The following is a 19,875-nucleotide window of genomic DNA, read 5'->3' on the forward strand; positions in this document are numbered from 1 at the left end:
TGTTCCAAAAGTAACTCAAGAATTTGGAGTCACGATCAGAAACTATTGTTTTGGGAATCCCATGCAGCCGGACGATCTCCCGATGGTATAAATCAGCAACCATACTTGCATCATCGGTTTTGTGACAAGCAATAAAATAGGCCATTTTTGAGAACCGGTCCACAACTATCATAATTGCATCTTTACCCCTTTGAGTTCGGGGCAGGGCCACAATAAAGTCCATGGATACGTCCTCCCAGGGGCGAACTGGGACGGGTAATGGAGTATATAAGCCCAGTTTGAATGAGCTTTTAGCCAAGTGGCACTTCACACATTTGCTCACGATATTAGTTACATCCCCCAACATCTTGGGCCAAAAGAAGTGTTCTTCCAGCACCTCCAAAGTCTTTACTACTCCAAAATGGCCTGCTAACCCACCCCGTACGCCTCATGAATCAATAACTCCCTGATGGGGTGTTTCGGGATGCAAAGATGGTTCCCTTTAAATATAATCCATCATGTACCAAGTATTCTCCCTGTGAACAACTATTACATTTTACAAATACATCACCAAAATCTACATCATTTACATAATAGTCTTTCAACGTTTCGAAGCCTAGCAAGCGAACATCGAGTGTAGCCAGTAAAGCATAACGTCAAGATAGTGCATCCGCCACCATGTTACTTTTGCCATTTTTGTACTTTCCCAAGAACAAGATTAGGACTTGTGGGTTGATGAACAACATGTTCCAATAACATGGCTTCCTAACTGAAGGTACACCACAAGAATAGGAATCCAAGCATTATGAACTCCCTCCCTCGTAACTGCTTGGAACTTGGAACTTGATGGGTTACTCCTTCTTCTAGGCTCTTAGAAAGAGAGTTTGTTATAAGATAGGTATCATCCTTCTTAACCACAACCACATCTTCGTGGTCAAGAACCTGTTCCACTTCTTCAGATTCTTCAACCCTTTCTTCAACAATTTTGTTTGTCACAACAAAATCTATTTCTTTCACAATTATTTCAACAATTTCGTTTCCAGCCACGAAATTTATTTCTTCTTCAATTTCTTCATGATCATCCTCCCCATCAGTGTCATAGATAGGGCTAGACTCTTCAACAATTTCTTATCCAGTCACTAAATTGATTCTTTCAACAAATTCCCCTTCCCATCGGTGTTATAGATGGGATCAGAATCTTCTTCCTCCTCTTCTTCAATTTCCTCTTCCTCCTTAATGTTTTCTTCATCATACAACCTGCGCAACATTTTTAGAGAACAACTTATGAACAGGAACTGAAATCAAACAAACTTAGCAGGGATTTTTTTAAACAAGAACTCAGCAACACCCAATCGAAATTGGCTCTTATATCACTTATGATGCGTGTATGGGGGCTATTTTTGGATGGAAGAGAGAGAGAGAGAGAGAGAGAGAGAGAGAGGTATAACATGAGATTGTGAGGGTAGAGAAGAGGATAAGGTTAGTTCTTACCTTAAGACCTATTGAAGCAAGAATTAGATTGAATGGCAAGACCTATTGACACACAACACAACACACGATAAGAGACCTACCTTATGTGAGAAATAGAGCAAATTGCAACAAGTTCAAGTGATCTTTTATTCATAGAAATCGACCCTATATATAGTTGATAGGAGCCATGAGTTACAAAAGTGAAAAAGCTCATCATTAAGAGCCATGAGTTACAAAAGTGAAAAGACTCATCATTAAGAGCCATGAGTTACAAAAGTGAAAAGGCTCATCATTAAGAGCTTTTATTTAACTAGTTCATTAACTACTAGAAACTCCTAAAAACTCTTCAATTTTCGTCCATGTTACACACAAGACTAGGAAATGGTTCAAATTTCTTCCATGATCACCAACAAGTCTAAAAAAACATGGTCACAACTTCCATGTAGCCAAAACAAATCGGCCCAGCCCTTTTTAAGTCAAAATCCACGAAATCAAGCACACTCCAAAGCCTAAATTAGTAAAGCATACCTCCCTGGCAAGTAATCCATTTTTAATTGGGCTATTTAGGTCCAAACATATATCACCTTGTAGGAACGATTAAACCATCAGTGCCGAAGTTCACAGAAATCTGAGACCAAGGTCACATCAGTCATCCCTAGGATTTATTAGTGTGGTTTCGATCTACACATGCACAAAGTTATGGGCTAGACCCGAAAAAAGACCGAGACTAAACCGAAAAAAGATCAAACCAAAAAAATATCGGCCGTAGATCGGTCGAAAAAAACCGAACTATTCCGAGACCGACACAAGACCAGTCTCAGACCGACCCTTCTCAGACTCGAGATCGGTAGCCAAAGTTTATAAACCTATAATTTTTATGTTAATTACACAATTTTTAATCATGAATTATCAATTTTTTTCTTTTATAAACCGAACTGTATCATTTTTAATAAATCTTACTCTATCATTTTGATGTTAATCACATATTTATTAATGAAAAAACTCGAAATCGAAATAAAAAACCAAAAAATACCAAGACAGAATCGAATTGACACACGGAAAGACCGTGAGACCGGATTAAAAAAGACCAATCCCTAACACCCAGTCCCCGAGTTCAAGTTAACGAGAGAAAGGAAAGGAAATGAGTGGAAATGAGAAGAAAATAAAAGACATTGGTGTTCCCGAGTTTCATTAAAAGAGATAAGTGGAATGAAGTGGAGGGAAATTGGATGATCACTTTCCCTCCTAACTTTCTTTTCGATCTAGGAGGATTTGGAAAGAAAGAACAAAATGATTCATTTTCCTTCCACTTCTCTCAAACTCGGGAACACAAAAGAAAATTTTGTTTTTCTTTCCTTTCTCTTCTTTTGTCTCATGACTTTCTTTTCTCTTCTCTTCTTCTCTTTTGTTAAACTCGGAAACAAGACGTAAAAATATTAGACCGAAAAAATACCGGCCCGATACCATGCTGGAAGGATAAAAAAATCGAGACATTTCCTTTTAAAGGGACGTTTCGAAACTTATCCGAGACGACAATTGCATCTCTAGTTCAATCCGTCCGGCCCACTATACTTTACATAATGCTGTGCGAGCACGGGAGAAGCGAGCGCCTACGCACCTGCATTTCCATCACAACTTTTTCCATCGCCTCAGCAATAAAAAAAGTCCACTCTAATTTTCCCCATTCTGACTTCAGACAAGTACCCAATTCAATCAGAAAATCGACGAATCTCCCACATACAAACATCGTCAACGATGGCAGATGAAGAAGACCATCAAGAAACAGAGCTCAGCGATAATCAGAAAATCGACATTGCCAAATGGTTTCTCCTCAATTCTCCCCCCGGTGAAATCCAATACGTCGCCAAAGGTACTGAATATCTCCCTTTTAATCTCAAACATGTACTACAAATTTTCTGTTTTTTTTTTTTTTTTTCTCTAATAATTACAGTTTCTTTGGTACAATATCCTTCCTGATTTTTTTCTGTGGGGATTTGTAGATCTAAGATCGGTTTTAAGGGATGACAATGCGTATCAAATGGCGGCTTCAGAGGCATTCCCCTTTTACAACAAAACGCATATTATTTCTCTCCAATTCCCAGATCGAAGTGGCGATGTATGTCTTTTCTATGTTTGTAGTTGATAATTTTTCCGCAAAACCCTCACATATTGCATCATAAAATAATTCTGAAATCTCCCGTTAAAAAGAAAGAAATCTCTGATTGACCTAATTCTCATAGCTTACAAGTTATGAACATGATCCAAGATATAAACAACTTGTTGATGATTACATGATAAACCTAATTGAAACAACTCATAGAGAATATGCAACTAAATCTAGAACTCTTCAACATTATGTTTATCACTATGAACTTCAATAAATGTTTGAGTTTCAAACTAAAGCAAAAGAATTAAAGATGAATGATGAAAATGACCAGAATTTTGCTAATAAAAGTGTTTTGTGATTATAAGTAGAGTGTTGGGGTGGCAACATCATGAAGAAAAGTGCGAGTGAAACTTACTATAGAGAGATTATAGTAACAAATGAAGCTGATATACAACTCACTAAAGGCTCTGGACTAGAGTATTTATGATTTTCTCTTAAATCTCAAGAATTCATTGTCCCCCAAAATATAACTTCTTACAAATTGACTAGTACATGACATCTGAAGAAGATCCTTAAACTGTTGTTTTTTGGTGTATAACCAATATGTCGCATATTTTGCTCAACTAGTTCACATGCATCATGCAGAAAACTTCCTTTATATGGAAATTAAACTTTAGACCTTCCAGCCATGGGCCGTAGTCCCTAACAAGATGATAGCTTGACATTAAAATGTTAATTTGATTTGTCTACAAAATGTACTGAAAGAAAAAAAATCATTTTGTTGATTGCTATTGACTATTGTTAGTCAAGCCAACTCGTTTAGATGTGCCTCATACTCCTCACTCTAATATTTCTGCCTTGATATTTCTATTACTTAACAGAAAGAAAAGCGTGAGGTAAGACAATTGATAAACAAAAGATAACTAGTTTTTTTTCTAACCTATTCGATCCTCATCTTTCTTCTAGTGATTATACGGTATATGTGATCTATGGATAGTATTCATATTCTATAGATTGTTTTGCTCATTTAGCATGGCTGTGTCATAATGTATTGGTTGGAAGTGGGTGGATACTATTAAAATGAAACTACATGGTTTGTGTATGTAAAAGGTTTGATTGGCAGAGGCTATATACTCGGATGTATAGTAAGGATTATGATGAAAAGCTTGGTCCACAAGCCAAAAGTCTACCAAAATGACATAAGTTATAACAACCGTCTGGTTTTGGATGAGTCATCTAAGATGTGTTGTCTTGAGTTTAGTTTTTTGTGTTTCTCGTAAACCTTAAAAACTTCCGGGATGATAGATCACTCAGTACTTTTCTTGAGAGAAAATGGTCAAACAATAATGTTGCTGTTATATGCTGCCAACATACTTATTGTCGGTGATGATTCCAAAAGTAAATTGCTACACTCACTTCTTTAATTCAAAGAAAATTCATGCTAAAAATCATGAGAGTTGTAAGTATTTGAAGTTATCACATCACCCTACAGAGATCATCTGTTGGCAAAACCACTACCAAAAGCTCATACAAACCCTCTTGATGACATGTTTGGTGTGCTTGATATATATATATATATATATATATATATATATATATATATATAATGCTTTGTTCTCGGTCAACAGCACACTAAAGCGACGTGGTTATAAGTGTTTGACAACAACTTGAAGAAAGAAGAAGATATGTGGAAACGAACTCTAATGGGGCTTAAGTAAAACGGAAATACAAGATATGAATTTCCACCACTCTAATCTTTTAAGGAACAAAAATCCACCAAATTAAAGATAAAGGAATCAGGAATCCACCTCTCTAATCTACCAAGGATATTAATTGATCAAGATTGAAGACAAAGGGAACACTTCAAACCTCCAAGATCAAAGGTGTGTAAAGAACATGAAGATTTTGGCAAAATAGAGATAACTCCAAATTCATAATCATCTTAATCTGATTGATACATGGCTGGAGCCTCTAATATTTAGAGAAAAATCAAATATAGAATCTGGTCAAATTACAAATCTAAAAGATAAAGATTTGTCACAAAAGTTGGCCAATAATCAACAGAATAAGTTTGCAGCAACTTGCACCAAAACAGTAAAATCCAGCAAAAACATCAATCTTTCTTTCAGAATAAGTTTGCAGCAACTTGCACCAAAACATCAATCCTTCTTTCAGAAAAAGTTAGCATCTTCTTTTGGACAAATTTTTTTCCGTCTTTAATATTTGATCTTGCCCTCCCTCCCCCTCCTTCAAAATCAAGGCTAAAATGGCTGGAAACTTGACATCATTCTTCTAAGATAATTAATTGCCTATTCATTCTAAAATCACATACATATCATGTACATGTGATGTGATTATGAAAAGTGGATACTTTACGAAAATGACTCCTAGGCCAAGTTTTGAAGCAAGGTAACTCCTTTGTTGAAAATAGGATTTTGCCCAATAGCTTCTCAAAATGTGATATAGTAGGTAAGACGACAACCATTGCTTGACTTGTCCACAACTTCCTGAAAAAAGAATTGTGTTCTAAATTACAGCTTCAAAGTATTCCATTAGTTGAGAGAATCGTTCCTTTAATGTGTGTTTTGATAGTTTCAAGATAGTATGTTACTAATATAAGGCTTTTGCACTATTTTCTCCATTCCACAACATTATGCACTAGATTCACTTTCACTAATTATGCAAAAAGTTTATTAATAACATGGCAAAATTGCGGTTTCATGCTTTTTTGTTAGTTTGTGTTGGTGTGTGGCTTTTGTTTCTGTATTTGTTTTTTTTTGGTTGCATTATAACCATTGGAATATTAATAGTTATAACTTCTTGGCTAGCTAATTTCTTGAATGAAATTCTTATATTCAATACAAGTTGAAGTTTGTGATCAATGAATAAGGTTTTGGAGATTATGCCCATGCAATGCGATCTCTAATTTGTTTCTAGGCAGAGTTTGATGAGCGGGCAACTAGTGTGAATTGATTTACTTAGCATATACCATTTGTGAATTATTTATTTACAAATAAAAAATAACTTGGTGATGTTATATTTTTGCAGTCATTTAGAGCATAGTATAGCTACTGATGTTGACACTCTGCCAATTCTCACTTTCACTCCGTGTGACACTGTCTTTGCAGGTGCTGGTTTCCTCGTTTAGCGAGATCAGTGAGGATGAATATCTTGATCCTAGGACTGCACAAGTTGGTAAAATTGACCATGTGAAACAAGTAAGTGCAACATAATATTATCTGTTTGCTGCTAAGTTAGAGTTATTGATGATATGTTTCAAAGTTGGCATTTAAAAAAAGTTAATGCCAAAATATCCACCAAATTAAGTTGCTCGAGTGTTTTGCATGAAAGCAAATATATTCGGCTTCTCATCAAAACTATAGGTAATTACCTCCTACATTGTGTGATTGACTTCAATAATAGTTCATTTAGTCAAATGCAGAATGATTAAGTGCAAAAAATAGCAACTCAGCCATATCAAAAAAAATAAGGCTGTCTTTAGTTTGTCAAATGTTTTTGGAAGGATTGGAATTTTTTAAAGGAACTGGAATCTATAGGGATCCGTCAGCCGCTCGGTTGGTACGAAATGGCATAAAATTAATTATAAAAATCAAATAAACTTTGAATTTTTATTTATATGCAAGTAATTTTCATTTATTGTGCGTGCATATATATATAATGAGGGTATATTGGTTTTTTAATATAGAATATAAAGAATGTAATTGAATTCTTTCCATGCTCCCCAAGAAATGGTGAAATCCATCTAACATGGAATCTGAAGGATCCGATGGAATTGAGTTGCGTCCATTTGGCAACAAAAACACCATCGAAACACACCGTAACGGTGGAGGGAGTCCTTCCCTCTCAACCCACTGCCACATCAGCTCCACATCAGCTTTTCTCCCTCCTCTCTCTTCCATCTTTCCTAATCCACAACACATGGAAATCCTATCTTCCCAACCCACTCAACCCGCCATATCATTATTTTTAATAATTAAAAAAATACAAATTAATATATATATATATATATATATATATATATATATATATATATATATATATATATATATATATACACACACACACATGATATGGTTCTCTCTAATCTTTCTGATAGAGACATAAAGTCTTCTGTTTTCCAGATTTGTTCTCTACTTTTGTAATCTTCCATACCATCACAAATTGGATTGTAATTTTTTCAATTTATAAAGTGATCCATGCATGGATCATGAAAGCCCAAAATGTGGTGGATTATTGATTATTAATGGGCTAGAAGGTGGTTTGGGCTCAATGGTTGGGTTGTGCGTGGTAACCCACGTATTGGATTAGGGTTGCATGAAGGCTAGGGCAACGTTTTTAAGACATCTTTAATGCTAAAAACCGTTACTTTTTGTTTCATAAAGCCTCCTAGCCGTTTTTGACACTCTTTGGTGGATTAGGGTTACACTTTAATGCTTCTTATGGCTCCTTAATGGAGCATGGACGTTTTTTTTTTCCTTCTCAAGTGTCTTGGATGTTTTTTTTTTTGTTATTTCAAGAGTTTCCTTTATTTTCATTTACTAGTTTTAACGAGTTGTTGGTTGGTTGGCTTGTAACCACCAACTATGTAATAAAGGCTTCATATAAAGCCAAGTTTATGCATAGAAAAAGTAACACACGAATTTTTAATCAAAAGAACCTTTGTTCACCTTAAATTATTGTTATAGTTCACTATTTGTCATAGTTGAGACGTGTTCTTGACTTGATTTGAATTCAATCCAATAGGTCTTAGATTGTTTTCACCAGTATACAACTTAATAGGTCTTGAGTTGTTACTAATCTATCCATTTCCTTCCATACATTTGTGGTTGTTATTCTAGCTTAATTTACCTAAACACTACCCTACTCACTAAATCAAGCCCATACACGCATCATAAAGATGGCAGAGGCTAGGATTGAGTCAAGGCAGAACTACAATGGTTATGGTTGTGATGCTCCCTGTTGGTGCCAAGATTGGGAGTTTTAAAAATGGGAATTGTGTCCATCCTATTAAATAAAACAGCTAAGAAAGTGTTTGACATGATGAACAATAGCACAGCTGTTTCTGGGACTTGCTAACAGAGACTGAAAATCTATTTCTTCTCTTATTATTAAGTGTTGAATCTTTTATTGTTTAAATAATTTTTTTGTAATTTGTCATCGTATACATTTACCTAGTTTATTACTAAAATTTTAAACCAGAAGTAGTTATTACAATTTAAAAGTTAATATAGATATCTCTTTTCCTATTTAAAAACTTTTTTTGATGAAAAGTTAGAAAATGGTAATGTTGTCAAATTCCGAATCAATTGACAAAAGATACAAACCAAATAGAAAGATAAAAAAGAATGAAACTGAAATTCTTTCCGTTTCTGCCAATCAAAAGATTGGAATTCCTTCAAATTCCAATTCCCTCGACAGATTCCAGATCCTTCTAAACAATCAGTCGGGTAGCATAAGATTTAGAGTGGTTAGAGGCTATTATTGTTAGCATAGTTATGAAGTCATCAGCTGCTGCCATTAGGATTAGAGTGGAGGGCAGAAACGCAACTCAGTAACTTTCTGCTTGGTTCTTGAAATCAGTTAGTAACATAAGATTTCCAGAATTTTTGTATTCAGTGAATTCTATTCTTTCATGCTCTCTTAATATGTTTCTGTTTTGGAAAAAATACAAAAAATATTGGTATGAGAGAGCAAGGTTTAAAAAGGCTGAAACAGGCCTCGAGGCTTTTGCCCTTAGCCTCACGAGGCTAACTGAGGCGTAAGCCTCACGGGACTACTAATATATAATTATATATCTCATAATTTTATATCAAAATGAGAAATAAGAAAAGTTAGTAGCTCAAATGTGTAGCACAAAATCCTTAAATGTCAGATGTTAAGCCTTCCGATTTAGAGAGTGGATTTAAGAAGGTGCAAAGGTGAGAGAGAAAGAGACGAGGGAGGTTTATTAGGTCACAAAGGGTTTATGAAGTCTGTTAAGTATACATATAGATAAAGAGAAATCAAATATCCTCCTACTTTTTTCTCCTATCATCTTCCTACAAACTTAAGATTGTGATATTTTCATATTTAATAAAATTAATAAATTTTTGTTAATACTTGTCATCATCTAAAAGTGGTAGGAGGATGGGTAGGAAGAATAAATAGGAGGATATTTAATTTATCTATGATAAATAGGTTATAGTCAAAGAGTTACTAATTGAGTCAAAGTAAAAACGTAAAAAAAAAAGGTCAAAATGTCAATGAAAATAATCAAAATAGTGTGTCTGATGCATCTTAAGCCTCAACACCTGGCCTCAGAGCCTTACACTGCCTCACACCGGTGAGGCTTAAGCCTCATTCTAGCCATCTGAGGCTTAGGATTTGAGGCTTTTTTCCCTCGCCTCAGCTGAGGCTAGCCTCGAGGCGTAAGCCTCAAAACACCTTTTTAAACCATGTGAGAGAGAGAGGGAGGGAGGGGGGTTTCTGTATAATTGCAGGCACTATTTATTTAAGAAGTAATTTATTAGATGTAAGTGCTACATTACACTGAATCCCTTACTATATCATAAGGTAAAAAAGTAATGCTTCTTTCATCCCAATTATGTGATACGTCTCTTATTGAAAGCATGATGAATTAAATGATGTATATGTATTGATGCCTAGGGAAAGTAATTTATTTGTTTAGTTTCTTCACTTGCAATATATATGATGACATGCTAAATTGGTTCAGATCTGTACAGATATAAGACCAGCTAAAGATGAGGAACTTCCAACCCCCTACATAGAAGAGTACCGGTAACCCTCCTCTTGTCTAGATAGATATCTGTAACCTTCTTGTCTAGATTTCTTTGAATATGCCTTTCTTTTTGAGTAGTGTAGTGTTGATTGACTCATGAAAATGAATCCACACGATGTTAGCAGTACAAAATCATTGTCATTGTGCAAAAAAGATGTGTGATGTAACCACCCTAAACCTTGAGTTGAAAAAACATGGTAGAATGTTGTTCTTCAGTATGAGGAAATAGGTTGTTATTTGAAGTGTATAAGGTCTCGTAATTCACAGTTATTTTATATTACTCCTTCCAGTTCAGTTAGTTACTAGACTTTGACTCATGTGTGTGAACTTGCCTTTTCATTGTTAGTAATAAATCTTTGATTTCCCTTGTGCTTAGAAACTGTAAAGATCAGTAGTCGACTGATGTACTGAAGTAAGTAATAACAAGCAAAGTTTGTTGTTTTGTACAAAATGGTGTTTTTGTTGCAGATGTGCACTGGATGCAGAAGTGTGTAAGTACGTTGCAGAAGCTTACCCAAAAGGTGTCTGCTCGGTTTACTGTATCAGTGGAAAAGATGTGGAAGAACCTGGATCTGATTTTGAACTTGTCGTCTTGATTACAGCTACTCGACTGAGCCCTCAAAACTTTTGGTACATAACACGTATTACCTTATTTCTTCTAATTAATTAAATTCTTTATTCTTGCTTTTTCCCCTTAATTATTGTTTTGATTCTCTTTATCTGGGAAACTAATCTTATATATGTTACTACTTTCATCTTTTACCTTATTATTAGTAATGGAAGTTGGCGCTCAATATGGAACATTGAGTTCATGGATGAATTACAAACTGTGGAAGTAAGAGGAAAAATGCAGGTATCGTTATTCTTTGTCCATAAAAGATAAAATGGTGTTTGCTTTTTTTTTTTCCTGAGAAAATAACCGCACACGTGGAGAAATGGAAGGAAAAAATAAATGAGGACAAAGTTTGAACTTTATGGGAAAGCTTGATTTTCTTGACTTTCTTTGTTAAGTCATTCTTTCTGCATCAAGTAAAAAAGGAACATGTACAATACATATAGCTTTCTGATTTAATAAGTCCATTAAGTAAGTTAGAAAGAAACAGTAGCTTAGTGTTATGTTGTGCATGCAATGCAGGTGGGTGCTCACTATTTTGAAGAAGGGAATGTCCAGCTAGAGGCACAACATGAATGCAAGGATTCAACTATGTTCCAGGTTGCTATGCCAACTCACCTCACCTGCATGTGGTATTCTTTACCTTGACCTTGGGGTTTAAGTCCATAAAGACCCCTTTCTGGACTAATGGGACAAAAGTTGTCCCCATGGAAAAAGATGGGACAAGGGCTCGTCTGTGCAAAAGACTTGAATGCCCTCATCATCCTCATCAAAGCTTTGTCCAGCTGAAGAACTATATGCTGCTAGTTGCTGTAGGTGATGGTGATTCATTCTTTCTGCATCACATAGAATCTGTTAAGTCATTCTTTCTGCATTAAGTAAAAAAGTAATCTAGGTGGGGTGGAATGCAGTACTAAAATGTAGGTAGGACTGTAGGATGCAATGTTATTGAAAGCAGCAGAGCAGATGAAGGGTGGGTGGGTCCATGTAGACATAATCAGTTCCTAAACTGCTTTGGGTTCCATCTAATTGTGCTATTAAGTAGAACTTTAGCAGATTAAGGCCCTGGTAAGTGTTGTCTGAATAGATTTGGGGGCAAAAAACTAAGAGCAAATTTGTAAAAGGTTAGGAGTTAATGGAGAAAACCTTCTTTCTCAGGTTTATAACTCGTACTTTCCGCATTAATTTTTAATTTTAATTTTTTTTATTTTTAAGAACAGCGATGAATTTTACAAATAAAAATAATCACCGGGGAAGTGGTATAAGTCCAAAGAGTAAAGAAGTTAGTTGCATAACCAAAACATGAGGCATAGACAATACAATGCTGCCAACAAGTGCTAGTTCCCAAAATATGCAATGAACTTTGAATTATGAAAGAGGCCAGAGCACCAACTTGATGGAAAATACTTACTGGTTGCCAAAAACAACATCTTTCAACAGCCTACTTGCTCCATTCAAATGAAACCTTTTGCTTTTCTTTCTGAATTCTGATTTTAAAATTTCACTCACTGATGACCGACTGACCAAATAAGAGATTACAGAAAAGCTGGAAGTTATCTATATATAAACATGTTAATGGACCAACTGCATATGGCTTTTTTCTCTTCAGTCAGATCAAATATCCCAAAATGTGATCCCTATGGCAGTGTGTCTTTATTTATACTATAGTACTCTCTGTGATCATTATTAGGTTTGTTTCTTGAAATCCTTCCTGTTAACCTCTGCCCTGCTGTGTGTCTTTACAGTCACCTGACGATTCTTCTTTTTCATTGGCCAACATTATTCGCCACCATGAGACGGAGTATATGAGTTCTCTTGAGGTGGGTGGTCTTCACTTCCTACTTTAGTTACCATTCATTTAACATGATTATTCCTGACATTTCATTTGCTTGCATATTGGCAGACATCTTATTCCAATTTGCCAGATTCCACATTTAAGGTACTCACTCATTTATGCGTTCATAAATCTATTCTGTTAGGTATATGATTATTATTTACCATTATTCAAAAACATTTTTGCATTATATTATATATGTTGATGTTGACTTTAGACCCAATTTACGTGAACTTGGTCCTAGAAAAAATAAATGTATCCTTTTAAGATGAATATATATATATATATATATATATATATATATATATATATATATATATATATATATATATATATATATTTCGTATTTGGTAAGGTAGAAGAGGATATAAACATGGTAATTGTACATCCAATCTGTTTGCCGAACGCTGTTACTTTATTAGCTACCAACAATAATAGTCAAAGAAAACAATATATGTGTGTGCTACATAATATAAAAAAACCGCTATACCACACTATTTCAAATCATGGATTGTGACTGCTGTTTAATATTTTAATTTTTTTTTGTTAACAAGAAGCATGAATAAGCAGTTTTTACTGTGCTGAACATTTGTTAATACTTGTCGTTGGATCTTTTTCTGATGTAAATGGGTATAAGGATAAGGCTAATGACAAATAGGTAAGTTAATGGTATGTTCAATGGCTCGAGTAGGAGTAGGAGGAAGCCCTTGTGGTGCATGGTGGCAGGATTACCAGTGAAACACCCCCCCCCCCCCCCCCCCCCCCCCCCCCCCCCCCCCCCCCCCCTCTAGAAGCTGTATTATCAGCTTTCCCAACCGAAACTAGTTGAGCTTATTGGGTTAAGCTGAGAGTCAAATTCAGTTTCTGAATAACACCTATCTGCCTTGGCTCGGAAAATGTTATATTATCATGTTTGCCAATTAAAAATGACATCTCCCACATCCATTTCTGTTTCATAAGGGGGGGAAGGGTTGATAGGTTTTGTGTTGTTATAAGGACTGGATGGAGTGTGAGAAATAATAAATTGTTTGAAGGCAGATCTTCCCTGGTAACAGGAAGCATAGTCGTTTACTTTAAAAAATCTATTCAATTCTAGCATTCAAGTTTTAGTAATTATAGCACGGAAATGGATGATAGGTTGAGGAAAAAGTAAGTTATTATTTGTTGCATTTAAGATTTGTTTCCAAATTGTATGTGACGCAGGATCTGCGTAGGAAGCTTCCAGTTACGCGGACATTATTCCCATGGCACAACACCATGCAGTTTAGCCTGACAAGAGATATCACAAAGGAGCTCGGAATCGAAAAGTAGATTGCATCGAGTTTTAGTTGCATGGCATGTTACGTTTGCTTTTGATTTTTCGATCAACTGTGTCTGTTGCTATTATGTCTTTTTCAGAGTGTGACGTTTGCTTGCTATTCATTCAATACTTATCCGTTTCAGTACTTGTCCTGTCCTGTCCTTCCACAAATCAATTTAGTAAAAGAACATATTTTCATATTTGTTGTGCAAAGTGCCCACTAGTCTTAATGATTTGGTGTTGGTGTTATTTTTTGTTCAATAACTCAGGGTGGTTACGTGGTCTTTTTCTTAGTCTTAGTTTAGTTCTCTGAAAAATTGAAATTGAAGTTAAAAGTTTTGGTCGTCTTATTTAATTTTCGCTATCACTTCAATTCTTTAAAACTCTCGATATAAAATCATTAACTAATAAGTTTTTGTCACTGAACGATTGATAAAATTCTAGTTACTTTTCGAATTTTGTTCCCATTATAATCTTTTTTCTCTGGTTTATTAATATTTTCTACATTTTTCTGCTTTGATTGGCCCACGCTTTTAGTAAATCTTTTTATGTGTTTGAAAACATGCGGTTTGGGTTTTTTGTTGCCTTAAGCTCATTATTAGTCTCATAAATTGTAAAGAATAAAAGGACCAAATATGGATATTCGATCAGGTCTTGTCTTGAGTTCAGCCCAAAAGCTGGTAAAAAATGCAAACCCTTGTAGCTGTAAAGTGTGGTAAACTTTTTACCAGATGCTACTAGATTTCTTCCTCAACAATCAATTCTCTCCCTATGAATGTATTAAGGTTGGCATTTTACCCCCGGTAAAAAGGAGGAAGTGGTATGGTGCCATCTACAGGTTCTTCCATGAAGTTAAGGCTCTCAAGAGTCTCGTTGGATAGACACTTTTTCAAGTTCGAGACGTGGAAAGTAGGATGTATGTTATTAAGTTTGTGAGGTAGATTGAGTTTGTAAGCCACAGGGCTGATCCTAGCGAGGATCTCGAAAGGCCCCACGTATATTGGATTTAGCTTTATCGAAGCGTATCATGCCCTTCCAGGGTGAGACTTTCAAAAGAACGTGGTCTCCCACCTGGAATTCCAAAGGTTTTCTTCGCTTGTCTGCATAGCTTTTCTGTCGGTCTCTAGAGGCTTTCAATCGTGCACGAATTTGAACGATCTTCTCTGTCGTTTCCCGAATGATCTCCGGACCCGTGAGAGTGTTGTCAGGAATCCGTCCTTTAGCCAACTGGGTGTCACCCACCTTAGCCCAACACAGAGGGGATCTGCACTTTCGGCCGTAGAGGGCTTCAAATGGAGCAACCTTTATGCTCGTGTGATAACTGTTATTGTAGGAAAACTCAACAAGGGGTAGATGAGTATCTCATGCCTTCCCGAAATCTATCACACATGCTCTCAACATGTCTTCTAAATTTTGGATAGTCCTCTCACTTTGTCTGTCGGTCTGCGGATGGTAGGTTGTACTCATGTCCAACCTAGTTCCCCGGGAACTTTATAGCGACTGCCATAACCTCGAAGTGAATCTACTATCTCTATCAGAGATAATGGATATGGGAACACCGTGCAGTCGTACTATCTCCCTAATGTATGTTTTGGTTAGTTTCTCCATCTTGTTAGTTTCTTTGATGGGCAGGAAGTGTGCGGACTTTGTTAACCTGTCTACGATCACCCAATTGGTATCAAGACCACCCATTGTCTTGGGCAACTTGGTTATGAAGTCCATCGTGATCCGCTCCCCCTTCCATTCCGGTATCTCCGACTGTTGGAGTAACCCTGATGGTTTCTGGTATTCGACCTTAACCTTTGCGCAAGTAAGGCATTTACTCATGAAGGTAGCAATCTCTGCTTTCATGTTAGGCCACCAGTATAACTTTTTAAGATCTAGATACATCTTATCTGAAACTGGGTGGACGGAATATCGAGTGTTGTGTGCTTCAGTCATGACCAAGTCTCTGAAACCACCGTGTTTCGGTGTCCAGATTCGGTCCATGAGATATAAGGCTCTGTCACCTTTGACTTCCGGCTCAGGGACTCACCCGCCACATTTTTAGGTTTCAAAGCTTTGAGCTGGGCCTCCTTAATTTGTGTGGACAAGTATGAATGGATAGTCATAGTCAATAATTTGACTCTACAACCAGAGTATTCCTTCCGACTTAGGACGTCAGCTACTACGTTGGCTTTACCGGGATGATAACGAATTTCGCATTCGTAGTCATTGAGTAGCTCGACCCACCGTCGTTGTCTCATATTAAGCTCCTTCTGGTGGAATATATGTTGAAGGCTTTTGTGGTCCGTAAAGATAATGCTTACAGGTAGTGTCTCCAGATCTTTAGGGTGAATACGACTGCTCCTAACTCAAGATCATGGGTGGTGTAGTTGACCTCGTGTGTCTTCAGTTGTCTTGAGGCATAGGCGGTGACCTTACCTCGTTGCATCAGGACACAACCAAGCCCTTGGTTGAATGCATCACAATAAACCACGAAGTCTTCTGTCCCTTCTGGGAGGGACAGTATCGATGCGGTGCATAAGGCTCGTTTTAGTGCTTGGAATGCCTTTTCTTGTTTCTCTTTCCAGTCAAAGGCCACTCCTTTCTGGGTCAATGTAGTCAGAGGCTTCGCAATTCGCGAGAAGTTCTGAATGAATTTGCGATAGTAGCCAGCGAGGCCTAGAAATTGACGAATTTCCGTAGGCGTCTTCGGTGCTGACCAGTTCTCAATGGCTTTGATTTTGGAAAGGTTCACGTGGATTCCCTCTTCGCTAACCACGTGACCTAAGAATTCGACTCTTCGGATCTAAAATTCGCACTTTGAAAACTTAGCGTAGAGTTTCTCTGACCGTAGTGTTTCTAAGATCAGCCACAGATGCTTACTGTGCTCTTCCTTACTACGAGAGTAGATAAGTATGTCATCAATGAACACAATGACGAACTGATCCAAGTAGGGACGACACACTCTATTCATTAAATCCATGAATACTACGGGCACATTAGTTAATCCGAATGACATCACTACAAACTCGTAGTGCCTATAACGAGTTCGGAAGGCTGTCTTCGGAACATCCTCTTCTAACACTCGTAATTGGTGATACCCGGATCTCAAATCAATCTTTGAAAAGTAGCTTGCCCCTTGCAGTTGGTCGAATAAATCGTCTATACGGGGTATGGGGTAACGGTTCTTGACGGTCAGTTTGTTTAATTCTCTGTAATCGATACACATTCTGAACGATCCGTCTTTCTTCTTCATGAACAAGACTGACGCTCCCCAAGGTGAGAAGCTTGGTCTTATAAAGCCCTTGCTGAGCAGTTCGTTAAGTTGACCAGATAGTTCCTGCATCTCAGCTGGTGCTAGACGATAGGGCGATTTGGCTACGGGGGTATCTCCTAGAACTATGTCAATTCTGAATTCAACTTGACGTTGGGGTGGTAACCCTGGTAGTTCTTCCGGAAAGACGTCGGGGAAGCCGCACACTACTGGGAGGTCCTTTAGGTCTTTTGTTTCTTGGTTCACATCGACTATATGAGCAAGGAATGCACGATATTCCTTTCGTAGATACTTTTGGGCTTGCATGCACGAGATGACACAAAGGTTCGTATTGGGTTTATTGTCGTAGATCAACAAGGTTTCGTTACTCGGTAGATTTAGATGGACTGCTTTCTCGAAACACATAATATCGGCGCGATGGATACTCAACCAGTCCATGCCCACAATAACGTCGAAGCTCTTGACTGACACATGTACGAGGTCGATTGGAAACGAATAGTTATCTAGCGTGAGGGTACAAACTATGTAGATTTCGTTAGAAATCTCTGTCTTTCCGTTAGCCATTTCTACGACGAAGGTTTCTTTTAGTGCTTGATTAAGTAATTGTTTAAATTTTTGGTTCACGAAGCTCCTCTCCGCTCCACTATCAAATAGGATGCATGCATATGACCTATTGAGAAGAAAAGTACCCGTGACCACCGTGGGATCTGCCACGGCTTCATTGTGACCAATAGCAAGTAGTCTCCCTACTCCACCCACATTCCCAACTTTAGGACAGTTCCTTTTGAAGTGCCCTGTCTCACCACACCCCTAGCAGGCCTGACTTACTCCCGTACCAAGGACCTAGGTGATGGGCCTTGGTGGTGCTTTGCAAAACCGGATAGTATGGCCCTTCCGGTCGCAGTTGGTGCAGTGCATTTCTCGACAGGGGCCATTATGATGGAAATTGCACTTGGTGCACTTGGGTAGATTCCCTGCATATGGCTTTGTTGGTATAGGGGCAACAGGAGTTGTGGCTACATGGACAGCCACAACCTGTTGGTTCTTGGAAGAAGGTTGAGCTGATTTGCCCTTCTTTCGGTCCCAATGCTTTCTCTTGTTGTTGACTGCTTTGGTTGGTGTTGAGATAGCCGTTGTAGTTGTTGTCGGAGGAGGAACCCCGTGATTGATAAGCCTTTGGTCCAATTGCTTGGCACTATCAAAGGTCACAGGGTTCGATGCTAGAACGTTTCCTTGATACGGGGGTACCAAACCCCAGATGTATCTCTCGATCTTCTTGCTTTCTGTGGGGACCATGTTTGGACATAGAGTCACCAGATCACTGAATCTGGCTGTATAGGCCACCATGTCAGAACCCTTCATCTTAAGGCTCCACAATTCCTCTTCGAGTTTCTGCACCTCGCCCCTCGGGCAATACTCCTTTGTCATTAGATCCTTCAGTGTCTCCCAGCCTATAGCGTTAGCCACTACCGGTGTGAGTGACTTGACATGGCAATTCCACCATGTCAGGGCCCTTTCAGAGAAGGTGCAGGAAGCAAATTTTACTTTGCTTCCTTCTGGGCAGGAGCAAATCTCAAAGACCGCCTCTGTTCTTTCGAACCATTGAGATAGAGCAATGATTCCACCGGTTCCGTTGAAGAACACCGGTTTGCAGCTGATGAAGTCTTTATAGGTCCCATGTACGAGTTTGACTTTCACCATGGTTAGAGTTAGTTCCCGTTCCAGCTCCACTGACACCACTGGAATTTACTTGAGTCATGGCTGCGGTCACAGCAGTCTGGAAAATCACCGCATCGAACTGCGGAGGGGGTGGTGGTGGTGGAGTTTGATTTAGAAGCGTGCCTCTGTTTGGATGCTTGCGAGGCGACATCTTTTATCTATAAAAGATAAAATGGTAACAAGACTTCATTTAGATTTATCAAGAGAAATACAGCGCCAAAATATAATTTAAAAGAGATGATCATATAGTGGAAACTACTTCTGTCATTGCGACAACCCGAAATTTTCATTTGTATAATTTCCACAGTCAAACGCTTCAAATATTAGTCAAAAACATTTCAGTACATTTTTGGCCGGATTTAAGTCCGTTTGGTGTTTTATTTTATTTTTCGTCAAACGATTAAATAAAAGAAAGTGTCGTTATTAGTGAGGTGTAACAAACAAAACAATCCAACACCTTAGCTAGGTGTTTATGGCCAAACAAGAGGTGTTTAGGCCATAAACACCATTTTCCCAAGACTCATGCATATAGCATGAGTTTACACCTCTTGTCCTCATTTTTCCACTTCCCACTCAAGAACACCAAGTTTTTCTCTCAAGTATCATAAGTTCATTCTTCCAAATCCGCCAAAAATGTAAGTTTTCCTCCCTAGATTCTTTCCTACAACACTTAATCTAGTGTTTATACATCATTTCATCCATGGATTTTTGATTTTCACATAGATCTTCAAGTGATCTTCAAAACACCAAGAACACACTAGTGTTCTTAGGTCCTAAACAGTCTTACAAGCTTCC

At 37.6% G+C, this 19,875-nt stretch overlaps 2 protein-coding genes across 2 annotated transcripts; one reads left to right on the forward strand and one right to left on the reverse strand.

Annotated features, from left to right (window-relative positions):
- Positions 1-3,039: 3,039 nt before the first annotated feature.
- Positions 3,040-14,302, forward strand: LOC111917931 (F-actin-capping protein subunit alpha). The gene is made up of 10 exons (XM_023913564.2): positions 3,040-3,319; positions 3,450-3,565; positions 6,685-6,774; positions 10,290-10,354; positions 10,824-10,985; positions 11,130-11,208; positions 11,491-11,568; positions 12,714-12,788; positions 12,872-12,907; positions 14,006-14,302. Exons 1-10 carry the CDS (start codon positions 3,205-3,207, stop codon positions 14,111-14,113), a joined length of 924 nt encoding a protein of 307 aa, XP_023769332.1. The 5' UTR covers positions 3,040-3,204; the 3' UTR covers positions 14,114-14,302.
- A 3,902-nt stretch (positions 14,303-18,204) lies between these two features.
- Positions 18,205-19,062, reverse strand: LOC111917934 (uncharacterized). The gene has a single exon (XM_023913565.1). It carries the CDS (start codon positions 19,060-19,062, stop codon positions 18,205-18,207), a length of 858 nt encoding a protein of 285 aa, XP_023769333.1.
- Between the last annotated feature and the right edge of the window lie 813 nt (positions 19,063-19,875).

This window comes from Lactuca sativa, chromosome 7, assembly GCF_002870075.4.
Source record: "Lactuca sativa cultivar Salinas chromosome 7, Lsat_Salinas_v11, whole genome shotgun sequence".
Classification (NCBI taxonomy): Eukaryota; Viridiplantae; Streptophyta; class Magnoliopsida; order Asterales; family Asteraceae; genus Lactuca; species Lactuca sativa.